At 47.8% G+C, this 13,145-nt stretch overlaps 1 protein-coding gene across 1 annotated transcript in view; it reads right to left on the minus strand.

The window, feature by feature from the left end:
• LOC142853589 (uncharacterized) overlaps window positions 1–13,145 on the minus strand; it is a 37,816-nt gene that overhangs the window by 13,894 nt on the left and 10,777 nt on the right. Inside the window, exon 5 of the mRNA XM_075978785.1 lies at window positions 11,613–12,972. Within this exon, the coding sequence (XP_075834900.1) occupies window positions 11,613–12,972 (1,360 nt within the window). The remainder of the gene's footprint in view (window positions 1–11,612; window positions 12,973–13,145) is intronic.

The raw sequence follows: 13,145 nt of genomic DNA on the forward strand, positions 1-13,145 counted from the left end.
ATACTAGAGGCCACACAGAAACAAACAGAAAAAAAAATCAGCAAAATAATTGCAATCGACTGAACACATTAAAATGTGAATCTACATGAAAAGCAAGGTGGGAGCTAGGGTGGCCAGCACCCTGAAGGGCCAGCACTGTGTGCTAGCCTCCTATACTCAACAGGGTGGACTTCTGAATAACAGATACTGTGGGCTGGGAAATGTAATTCAGTGTGTGGAGTGCTTGCCCAGAATGCACCAAGCTCTTAGCATCGCCTAGACTAGCTGCGGCTCTCCCCATCTCAGCTAACACTGACAGAGAAAGCTCAGGGTGTTGTTTTCCTCTGCCTTCAATTCTCTCCTCATTTTGTGTCGCCCCCACTTCAACCCTTTAACATTGAAATTTTCTTATTTGTTGTTATGCAAGGCAAGGTAAACTGGGAATTTTCCCGCCCAGTCAGCCAACCACTGACTGATCCCTTCTGCAAAAATGAACATGCCTCATTATACTTGAACATAGGAGCTCATGCCAGCGATCATAACCTTTTTGAACATATGTTGTACGACCCTGAACTGAGCATGCCTGGAAAGGGGTTTCATCGTGCCTTCATGAACTATGGCCCCAAAGCGCTTTCCTTCAGGTATCTGAATAGGTTCCTAGAGAGACTCACCATACTTTACCCCACTTCAAGAAAAAAAAGGAATAAGCCAAGCATTTTCCTTCATTTTCTGCAAATAATAAAAGTTTCTCTGTCTTAGAAAATGGTACTCTAATAGCAACTTTAAGATTTTACTTTAAAAAAAAAATTTATGTGTCTGGGAGGGGGGGTGTATTGTGAGCTTGAGCACTGGTACCCAGAGGCCACTGGGCATTTCGGAGCCTTTGAACCTGAAGGAGGTTGTGAGCCTCCTGTATGTGTGCTAGAAACTGAGCTTAAGACCTCTCTGCAGAAGCGGGAAATGCTCTTAACCGCTGAACCATTTCTCCCGCCCTTATTATCATTTTTAAAAAGATTTATTTGTGTGTGTGTGTGTGTGTGTGTGTGTGTGTACATGAGAGCAGGTGCTGCGGCAGGAAGGTCCGTGTAGCTGGAGTTACAAGCGAGAACGCTGAGAACCAAGCACAGATCCTCTCTGCAAAAGCAGATGCACTGGTAACCCCTGAGCCGCTCCTGTCCCCTTCTCTACTCCTTTCATCTCCTAGTTGTGTTTCTGCCTTTTCTCTCGCCAACATGTGAACGCACCTCCTTCAGTTCCACCTGTGCTTCAGAAATGACAAAGTCGACCATTAAACGCAAGCAGAATGTTCATTCTTAGTGGTGCCAGGGCTGCTGTGCTATCATGTTCACACGTACCGCCAGGGGTATTTAAACTGTCCACTGAGTGTGACATCGCTTTCCAGCACACACACACACACACACACACACACACACACACACACACACACACACACACACACACACACACCCCACAGGGCAGGGCAATCGCCCACAGCTCTCATATTAATCCCAAGTATGCACCCCCAACCCCCAAGCTCCCATACTAACCCCAACTCTGTCAGCCCGGAACGCCACCATATCTTCTTCAGAACTCCACGCTCCGTAGGAAAGCCCTTCACCCCCAAACTCGGTTTCCATGGCCATTCTGATTCCAGTCCTTAAAATGACACTCGCTATACTCCACACATCCTGGACGGTCCAAGGGATTCAGGCCTGAAGCCAAATGGGTTGGAACTCACGGAAGTAGCTTGTTCACAGTGCACTCTGGGAAATGTAGTCCAACTCTGTATAGTCTTTAACAAAAGACTAGATCACAACTCTCAATTTACAGGCTCTGGCTTTAAACTCCATTACGTTCGTCGGCAGAGATCATCTCTCACACAACGCTAACAACTGTTCACGAGAGCTTCAGGAATTTTAGGTCACATTAAAATGACCAATGTCGAGACCTACATACTGCTGCTCTTCCTCGGCTATGCAAACGAAGCCCCTTGCCATCTTAGGACCGGCAACATCCACGGGTGTGATTGTTTCTGGGAAATGTAGTCCTGTCCTCTGTTTGGGAAGTAGGCGAAACCGGCCTCAGAAAGACGGCCAATAAATGCGGGGGGACGGGGGACGGGGGGGGGGGGGGGGGGGCGACTGACAGACACACAGGTTGCTGCTACAAGGTCTTGGAAAACAGCATCGTGCTAGAGGTGAGTTTGAACTGTCTTTACTCCAGCCTTAAACTGGCTGAATCACTACCTCGTATCACACAAGCACCTGCCTGTATTAGGCGGAAACATGAAAAGGGTAAATTTTACTTGGTGCCCGCCCCAGATCCCGGTGTCCTGCCTAAGAATCCGCGAAAATCCTATCTTGAACTCAGGTTTAGTACCTCTTCCATTCTCAAACAAACAGAAATACCTCAGTCCCATCTTCCAGGCAATCTCTTTAATCTATGTGTATGGGTGTTTTGCCTGCATGTATGTCTGTGCCCTGGAACTGGGGTTACAGGTAACTGAAGGTGGTGGGATTCCAACACAGCTCCTCTGCAAGAGCTGCAAGTTGCTGAGCCATCTCTCCATCTCCTTCAACTTCCCTTAAAGCTCGTGTTTTAAAGGCCTGATCGTGGTTACATTATTATTAGCAGGTATAGCGATGCCATTCTAATTTGCTTAAGTCCTCAAAGAGGAGGAATGGTGACCAAAAGTTCACATTGATTAAAAGAGCACGCTTCTACGAAAATCTTGAAGGCAATGGTGTCGGCCCTCAGAGACTACGTGTCCTATGTATGAGTCTCATTTGGCCACTTCACTAAGAGCCCCCTCCATTGTTCTAGCCTCCCATCAGTCTCTCGTTCAAACTAGATTCCACCAGTTCAGTGAAGTTATAATCTACCTGAAAGAGAACAATACAAGACCTGGATTTTAATTCAGGCACCAACTGATGAGCGGGCTCCGATTTATCCTGTTGGAGGCCAGCATGAGCTACAGTCCATCTCAAACATAAACAAAAACTACCACTTGACAGCGGAGCTTGCTCTTTAATCACGCTATCTTCTATACACATGGTTTAGAGACGGTGGCCCGCACCTGTAACCTCAGCACTGGCAGCCGGGTCTCTGTGGTCAGCACAGTCCGAATAGCAAGTTCTTGACAGGGCTACACAGAGAGGCCATGTCTCAAAAGGAAAGGAGGGAGTGCTACAGCACTGAGTTGTCTAAACACTTCGAGGAGGAAAAGAGACGACACTGTGCTGTTAATTCTGGATTACACGGACATGCATGGCTGTGCTCCTCCGGCTTTCCGCACTGTGCCTCTCTGCAGCTTACTTTAGTTGTGCCTGATGTTGCTCTCCACAGCTAATCACGTCTCTGGGGAGGACCGGGTGGTTCACACCTGCTACCTCAGTCGTTAAGAGGGAGGGGGATTGCCTCCTGAAGGGTGACCAGGGCTAAACAGCAAGATCGCCAGTCTGAACAAACCCAATGAAAGAACAGAAACCACTTGAGACCTGGAGTTCGGGTCAACCTTGGCTATAAAGAGACTTACGAGGCCAGTCTGAAAAGCTGGCCTGTGTCTCCTCAAGAATTCTCGAAGGAAGAGTACCTGTCTGCATAAAGGATCCTGGGCATGCCCCCGCCCCCAGCACACCTCACGGACAAAACACACTGTGTTAAAGAAGTCATAATGCCTGCGGGTTGCCTTCGCGCAATTATCTCAGGGAAAAATAAAATGCTAATTAGTTATTATCAGCTGTACCTTTTGCTCCCATAACGTACAGGAAGAAACACAATTACTAATCGTAATTTGAAAAGAGAATGAGGTTTGGGAGGCGTCAGATTTCTCTGTGATCTCAGTCACTCGCGCAGTGATCCACCCAGTCAACAAGACCCACAACAGCGCGCTCCACGCACAAAGCGGCACAGCTTGACCCCAACTCTCGTTCACCGCACGGTTTTCTTACCTCGCAGTTTCTATGCCGTTCAACTCCCCCCGGACCCAGCGGCACACGTCATCTCCCCATGATCTTTCTCACACACACTCAGGGTTGCCATTGAGGACTCTGTCACCTAGAGCACGAGGCTAGCTTCCTCTTGGTCAAACAGCCCCGCCTGCTTTGGTTTCAGAACCTGGGGTCCCACATTCGCTTTCCCGACCCCAACTTCCAGCAGGAAGCCGAATTTGGAACAGCCTCCCTGGTCAGATTTCCGCCTGGGGATTGGATGACTCAGCCCACGCTAGCCACGCCCATCCGGTCACTGGCACGGTCTTGGACTACATTTCCCAGAAGACCGCGTGGTCCCGTTCGTCGCCCCTCGAGTGGCGGTCCCCTGGAAACTCACGATGCTGAGAGAGGGCTGGGTCCAAGAAAGACTGAACCATAGCAGTTAAATCTGCAAGGATAATTTTCTTTAAGTTGGTAAAGGAGCTTACTGCCAAGCCTGATAACCTGAGTTCGATCTCCTGGGAAACACGGTGAAAGGCGAGAATCGACTTCTGCAAGTTGACTGCTGAATGCCACATGCAAAAATATTTATTTTTTGTTTCTTTGTTTATAAAAAGGAGTACTGTAACATGCTTGGCACAGTGGGTCACGTCTTTAATTCCAGCATTTGGGAAGCTGGGGCAAGAGGAGCGCTACTCTGGGTTGTCTCTAAAAAGAAAGTATTGCCAATAGTCAACTGAGGGCTTACAGCCAACCAGCAGGAAAAGGAGTGAAGCACTGGACGAACTTAAGTATCAGTGCGAGGGGTTCTTACCATGGACTCCGGTAACCTCGAGGTGAAAAGCCGGGGAGGACGTCTAATGAAAATTAGGGTTCAGAAGAAGCTGATCAAAGTCTGGACTAGGGAGCCCTTGTCAGCTGGGATTTCCTCACTATTCCGATGAACAACCGCACCATTGGTGCTCGCTGGCCAAGCCACAGCTTTGAGCCCAGACTTCGGCCCCTAGCAGTTTCCTACACTACATTTCCCAGACTCCCCTCTGTTTTGTACTTCCCTCTCCTGAAAACCTCTTTTGAGGAATGGGCCGGATGCTTAAGCTAGTTTCGGGGAGAACTTAGTTTCTTTGGGGATGACGAGACGCCTTGGTGCCAAGGGTCTGGAAGGTCCAGCCCGGTGTGGAGCACGGAGGAACAAGCTGGCACAGGGGCATCGTGAGACGTGTAGTTTGTCATCGTGTGTCTGGGTGACAGCGAAGAGATTGTGAAGGCGGCAAAGATTGCTTGATTGGTGATTATGACCACACACACTTCGTGCGAGTGGACCTTGCCGGGTCGTGCCCCCGAGTGTGCATTCCCCGGGCTTATGTGTTTGTGAGCATCAGGCAAGCTTTGGGGGAGTATAAGGTGCCTCCACTGACAGGTGTGACTTACCCCCCAGTGTGCCTTTTCTACTTTGGGTGGGGTGTGGGGGGGAGGTGCACGGCTGATAGGGATCTAAACTCACATTCTCAAGCATGCACAAGGACTTTGGTTATGGGCCACCCTGCCAGGACTCCACGTTATTTTTTGAAACCATCTTTCACTGATTCAGCAAGGCTGACTAGAGGTCAGCAGTTCTCTGCCTTTGCCTCCCCTGCACGAGGCCTACAGGTGTATGCCTCCTCGCCCAGCTTTTTACATTCCTGCTGGGGTTCCAACCTCAGGTCCTCCTGCTTGTGGCACAAGCACTTTACCAATTGAGCCATCTCCTCTGTGCCAAGTCAGTCCCTTTCTGTTATACCAATAATGAACACAATAGAGTGAAGAACAGTACTGCTTTCGGTAGCCATCCCTCAAGGTGATGTACTTCTGGGTGAACTGAACAGCAAGCACAGAGGACCTTCATGTAGAAGTTATAGAAGTTACGGTTACATTTTTCACCAATCAGGATTGTTACAAAGTTATTCCCAAAACTTATTTTCTGACTTTAATTTTATTATTTATTATGTATTTGTGTGTGTTTACGTACGTGTATGAGCAACTGAGTGCAGTGCCTACGGAGACCAAGAGAGGGCATTGGATCCCCTGGAGCTGGAGATCGAGGTGGCTGTGGGTGACCCAACATGGGTTCTGAGAACCACGGCTGAGTCTTTTGCAAGAGGGGTGTGTGCTCTTAATAACCACTGAACCACCTCTCTAGCACTCCCCTTACATTTTATTTGGAGGGGTGTTTTCTGAGACAGTGTCTCACTATGTAGCCAAAGCTAGCCTGGAACTTGCTATGTAGACCAGGCTGCCCTCAAAGTCACAGAGATCTGCCTGCCTTTGCTTCCCAAACACCGGAATTAAAGTTGTGAGCCATCATACCTGGCAATTTATTTGAAATACAGGTTTACACCATAGCCCAGACTGGACTGGACTCAGTACTCTTATTTCTGCTTCCCAAATACCGAGACTACAAGGATGGACCACTAATCTCAGCCTAGTTTTAACTTTAAAACCATGGAAATGTTTCCTTTTTTTTTTTTTAATCGCTAGGCAGTGGTGGTGCATGATTTTAATCCCAGCACTCATGAGGCAGAGGCAGGTGGATATCTGTGAGTTTAAGGCCAGCCTGGTCTACAGAGGGAATTCCAGGACAGTCAGAACTACACAGAGAAACCTTGTCTCCAAAAATAAGGTGAAAAGTGACGAAGACGCCAGACACCAATCTGTACCCTCTATATGCATACATGCACGTATGAACATGCTCATATACACAAGGATTAAAAATAAGTCAGAAACAAAACATCAGTCCTTGAACATAGAAAATAACCAAAAAAAAAAACCAACACATCAGTCCTTAAAGATAGAAAATAAAGCCGGGCGGTGGTGGCGCACGCCTTTAATCCCAGCACTCGGGAGGCAGAGGCAGGTGGATCTCTGTGAGTTTGAGGCCAGCCTGGTCTACAATAGCTAGGTAGTTCCAGGACAGGCTCCAAAACCACAGAGAAACCCTGTCTCGAAAAACCAAAAAAAAAAAAAAGATAGAAAATAACCAAATAAACCTAATTACAGATCATGATGTTTTAAGAACTACAATTTTGGCTAAATCTGAACACAAGATCACAAATGTGGTCACATGCCCAGGCCAGAGGACAACCTCAGGTGCTGGCCTCCTCTCCTGGGAGACAGCATCTCTGTTGTTTTCCTGCTGCAGGTGCCAAGCTTGTAAGCTTCCAGGAATTCTCTTGTCTCTGCCTCTCATCTCCACTCAGAAAGATTGGGATTACCGGCGTGTGTGCCCGGCTGTTACACGGTCCTGGGATGCCAACAGCATGCATACAGCAAGTGCTTTTGCCACCACGGAGCCATCTCCCCAGCCCTTGACTACCATGTTAGTGACTTCCCTGCTGTGTTCACAATGCCTGTGTGTAAATGTGGCTGTGTGCACTCCATGACAAAGGTCAGAGGACAATCTTAGGGGTCAGGTTTCTCCTTCTACCTCTATGGGGGTTCACGTTGTCAGACGCACTAGGCACTGCTTCTGTCTCATCTCACTGGTCCTTCAGTGAGTATTTAAGCACAGCAAAGCAAACTCTGGCTTCATTCCGGATTATTAGCGAAGCTGGCTTTACACGCAGCACTTCATGTGTCTTCCAGAACAATGGCTGTATTGTGAGAGAATCAAAAAATTGCTATAAAGAAAACAAGGACAAAGTTTAAAATAGAGACATTAAATCTGAAGTATTTATATGAACTCAGTATCATTTCCCAAGACAAAAACTTTTAGTTGTGCAACATCAAAGCAGAGATGCGCAGGACCTGTGCACAGTGTGAATTCTCCCAAAGCGAATACATCTGCCATCAGCACCCGAACCAAGTACCAGACACTGCTGTCCTCGGAACCCCCTGTTTCTCTCATTACTACTCCTGGGCAGCCCACCCCACCATCCTGCCTTCTAACTACATAAAAAGTATCAACTTTTGTACTTATTATAGAGGGGATCATAGACTATGATTGCTTTTTATGACAGCATCTCTAGCCTGGTGTTGATGGTGGCACACACCTTTAATTCTAGCACTTGGGAGGCAGAGACAGGCAGATCTCTCTGAGTTTGAGACCAGCTTGGTCTACAGAGTTCAAGGATATCCAGGGTTACACAGAGAAACCCTCTCTCAAAAACAAAACAAACAAAGCAAAGAGAGGGTCTCCTATAGCCCAGGCTGAGCTTGAGCCGCCTCTGTGGCCAAGGCTGACCTTGAACTCCTGAGCCTCCTGTTTCTACCTCTCAAGTTCTGTGGTTTTAGACGTGTGCCACTGTGCCTCATACGCAGTGCTGGGGATCAAACCCAGGACTCCTGCATGCTAAACTAGCGCTCTACCAGCTGAGCTACAGTCCAGCCCAGGAAAGCCGTCTTTTATGTCTGCTTATTTTGCTCAGAATTGTGCTGTGGGGGATGTATTTGTATTGTTGCCCATAGGAACACTTGTATTGTTCCTTAGGGTTAAAACTCCCAACTGCTGCAGAAGAGAATCAGGCCAATATGCAGACCCAGGAACCGGGTGCCACACCCTGGGAAGGGACCTGTATGTGCATTGGTGGCATAAGATCGAAACTTCCCACTAGTGTAGTCTTCTATTTCACGTTAGCAGTATTTACTAATTGCTAATGTCCCACGCACTCAGAGGCACTGAGTGACAGTGCACTGGAAATAACTATGTTATGATGTGGGATTCCCCTCTGTCTGCTGTGAATACCATTGGTTAATAAACAAACTGTCTTGGGCCTGCATAGAGCAGAACAGCGGTAGGCAGGAAAACTAAACTGAATGCTGGGAGAAAGGAGGTGGAGTCAAGGAGAAAAGAAACTTTGCTGGTAAGCCACGACCTCGTAGTGATACACAGATTAATGGAGATGGGTTAAATTAATATGTAAGAGTTAGCCAATAAGAAGCTAGAGCTAATGGTCCAAGCAGTAGTTTAAATAATATAGTTTCTGTGTGATTATTTCGGGAGTCTGGGCGACCAGGAAATGAGCAAGCGGCCTCCTACAAAAAGATTAAGTAGTTAAATAAGTCTGAATTATTTCATTCTGGTGAGATTTTAGTTTCATTTTCTAAAAAAGTACTGATTCTAACACACAGTACATAATGTTCTCACTCAACTATGGTACTCTTTTAAAAATGCATCACCCAGTAGCCAAAAGTGGAGGTGCATGCCTGTAATTGCGGCACTAAAGAGGCAGAGGCAGACAGTGAATTTGGAGCAGACCAGTGAGACCCTATCTCCAAAACAGAAAGAAAGGAAGGAAGGAAGGGGGGTTGGGGAAGGGAGGAGAGGGGGAGGGAAGGGAAGGGAAGGGGGAAGGGAAGGGAAGGGGGAAGGGAAGGGAAGGGGGAAGGGGGAAGGGAAGGGGGAAGGGAAGGGAAGGAAAGGGAAGGGAAGGGGGAAGGGAAGGGAAGGGAAGGGGGAAGGGGGAAGGGAAGGGAAGGGGGAAGGGAAGGGAAGGGAAGGGGGAAGGGAAGGGAACGGAAGGGAAGGGGGAAGGGAAGGGAAGGGAAGGGGGAAGGGAAGGGAAGGGGGAAGGGAAGGGAAGGGAAGGGGGAAGGGAAGGGGGAAGGGAAGGGAAGGGAACGGAAGGGAAGGGGGAAGGGGAAAGGGGGAAGGGAAGGGGGAAGGGAAGGGAAGGGAAGGGAAGGGAAGGGAGAAGGGAAGGAAGAGAGCAAAGCACTACCAGTTGTTTCCTAGAAATTCGTCTCAAATATGATCAAGTTTCAGATCTTATTTGAGAAGATTTGGATTATTGTACCGTGCAGACCCCAGTATGCAAAAAGCCTTGTCGGGAATAAAGACACCTGAGTTTGCTTTTATTTTACTTTACGGTAGAAAGGTCAACTGTGTGACAGAAAGGTCAACTTTGTGAAGCAGTACAGAAGCTCAAGAGAGTGGTCACAGGCAAATCATCTGCTTGACATCAGCATCCATAAAAAAGTCTTTATTACTGATAAAAAGGTAATTTTAAAATGTTCATAAGTTTGCAAACACAATTCACTTCTCTCTTACATATGTAGAAAACTTTAAAAGCACAAAAAGGATTGTGAAGGCCTGGACTAGATAATACTTTTTTTACTTAAATGTTTTTAATTGTTGGTGGTGGTCTCACTGTGTAGCCCTGGCTGGCCTGGAACTTGTTATGTAGACTAGCTTGGCTTGAACTCAGATTCACCTGCCTGTTTCCCAGGATGGAGGTTCTTGTGTGTGCATGTCTCTGTGTCGTGCGCCTGTGCGAGAGGTCAGAGGGGACTCGGCATTAGCTGTCTACCTTACTTTTCAAGCACCAGGGTCTCTCAGTATCTGGGTCCAGCTAGACTGGTTAGCCAGCAAACTCCAGGATCCGTCCATGCTCACTCCCGCTCCCTGCCCCGAGCTGACATCACAGCATGCTTGCCTCATCCCCGAGTTACCCTGAGCAGCAAGGAACTAAGACTTCAAAGTCTCGTATTTTACACTAAATCTTGTTATAATTTGGAGGGGCCACATACCTCGACTTTAAGTGCTTAGCATGTTGCTAGTGACACCGTATCAAATCACATGGGTCTAGTCCATGAACTTCCAGATTGAGTTCAGGGCACTGCTTTCCCCTGCAGACTTCCTGTCTTGTTTACACATTCGCTCCAACTCATGATCTAAGAATTCCCAGTGCATCTCACCTACGTCTTTCAAGTCTTTTTCAATATTCAAAAAGTGCTACCTCTTTTTCTAATGTCACTTTGCTGGTTGAGCCAAGTAGAGCCGAATGGCGGTGATGCAGACCTTTAATCCTAGCACTGGGAGAGGGGGGCAAGAGGCAGGTGGATCTCTGTGAGTTCAAGGCCAGCCTGGTCTACAGAGCAAGTTCCAGGACAGGCCCCAATGCTACAGAGAAATCCTGTTCTTTGCTTCTTGTTTTACCAGGAAATCTGTCCCCTTCCTTCCTTTCTCTAAACTGGCAGTTAGGGCTGTACAGTTTAGAGGTTCAGTGCTCAGTTAGGTGTCGTTGTGGTAGCTGTCACGCTGGAAGGCACAGAATTCTTTATTATTCTCCACTGGTTCAGAGGCTCCCAGCCTGACCTATTCACTACCCAGTTCAAGCCAGTCTACCACTCAATGAATGGTCTTTACCCCTAGAGCTTCCGTCCTGATGCTGCAACCTTTAATACAGTTCCTCATGTTGTGGTGACCCCAACCATAAATTATTTTCATTGCTACTTCATAACTGTAATTTTGCTACTGTTACGGATTATGAATACCTGTTTTCCAATGGTCTTAGGTGACCCCTGTGTAAGGGCTGCTCGACCCCTAAAGGGGTTGTGACCCACAGGTTGAGAACCCCTGCTCTAGGTCATTTTGCTATGTTCTGTCTGAGTCTGCTGAAAATCTCTAATTAAGAACTGTACCTCAACAACTTTCAGAAGCTTTGAGACATGGCTTATACAGAAGTTCTTTTTATTTATTAATTTTCAAGATGAATTGGTGCCCTGGCTACACCCTTGGGTGTACGGTATAGGCATTCACTCCTTCTGTGAAGCGCCGTTCTAGAGAGAAGTTCCTGAAATTTAACACCTTTTTCCTCTGATTGAAACCTTTCATGCCATCACTTGTGTGCAAGAAGCAAAAAAGGATTAAAACCCTTTTCTTCTAGAATTTTCTAATGCCCCCTGTCATATTTGCAACGGAAGGGTTCTTCAAAGGATGCTTAAGAATTCTTGTGAATTCGCTGGTGGTAGGTGAGGTGCGAGTGCTGTCTGAAGGCCTTCTTACACTCTGTGCATTTGTACGGTTTCTCGCCGGAATGGATTCTCTGATGCTGGATTAGTGACGAGTGGAGCCGAAAGGCTTTCCCACACTCCTGGCAGTCGTACGGTTTCTCCCCCGTGTGGATGCTCTGATGTTGAGTAAGCTGCGAGAGCAGTCGGAAAGTTTTCTCACATTCCAAACATTTGTACGGCTTCTCACCAAAATGGATACTCTGGTGTTGCGTCAGCTGGGAGAAGAGCCGAAAGGCCTTCCCGCATTCCTTGCAGTCGTACGGCTTATCCCCGACGTGAATACCCTGGTGGGAGATGAGCTCCGAGTATCGGCGGAAGAACTTCCGGCACTCCTTACACTCGTACGGCTTCTCCCCGGTGTGGATCCTCTGGTGGAGCGTCAGATGGTAGCCGCGGCTGAAGCTCTTCCCGCACTCGTTGCAGTCAAAGGGCTTCTCGCCCGTGTGGATCCGCTCGTGCATGGTGAGCTGCTGCCGCACGCGGAAGGATTTTCCACACTCCGCACAGCTGTATGGCTTCTCTCCCGTGTGCAGTTTGTGATGCAGCCGCAGGCCCGTGCTGCACAGGAAAGTCTGGCCACACTCGTCGCACTTGTAGCTCGAGCCGGCACTGCTGAGCCTCTGGTGCCGGGTAAGGTGCGCGTACTGGCGGAAGGTTTTTCCGCACTGCCTGCACTCGTAGGGCTTCTCGCCCGTGTGGATCCTCTGGTGGAGACTAAGCTGTCCCCGCACGCGGAAGGCCTTCCCGCACTCTCGACACTCATACGGCTTCTCGCCGACGTGACTTCTCTGGTGTCCGCGGAGGTCTGAGCTGCACGTGAAGATCTCTGTGCACTTCTTGCATTCGTAGAGCTTGTCAGAAGTGTGAATCCTCTGGTGTCGGCTGAGGTGGGCGCACTGTCGGAAGGCTTTTCCGCATTCTTTACATTCATAGGGTTTCTCACCGGTGTGGATTCTCTGATGGAAAGTAAGCTGTTGGCGGACTCTGAAAGCCTTTCCACACTCCCCACACCCGTAGGGCTTTTCTCTGCTATTTTTCTGATAGAGACCAACAGATGAGCGTTTTCTGTACAGACGTCTTTTTCCAGGGGTGGGTTTTGTCATTTGCCTGGAATATAATCTATGAGAACTCTCTTGTTCTTCAAACATTTTATATTCAAATTCTTTCCCATAAAAGGAGTCTTCGAGGTCATGCCTTTTAATTCTTTCCATTATTTCCCATGGAGATAAATTAATTTCATGAGTACTATTTTCTTGAAATAACACCTTACTGCTATACCTAGATTCCAGATCTGGAAAAAAAAAAAGATAAACACATGACACTCTCCCAATCTGGATGAAATAAACAGATACAAGTTTTTAGAACAGAAACCAAAAACAACAGAAAGCAGGCTTAAACCAGACGTGCCGGCATGTCTGCCCCCAGCACTCCAGAGGCTGAGGAAGATGCTTTAGTCACACGTGC

The sequence above is a fragment of the Microtus pennsylvanicus genome, chromosome 1 (genome assembly GCF_037038515.1).
Source record: "Microtus pennsylvanicus isolate mMicPen1 chromosome 1, mMicPen1.hap1, whole genome shotgun sequence".
NCBI classification, from domain to species: domain Eukaryota; kingdom Metazoa; phylum Chordata; class Mammalia; order Rodentia; family Cricetidae; genus Microtus; species Microtus pennsylvanicus.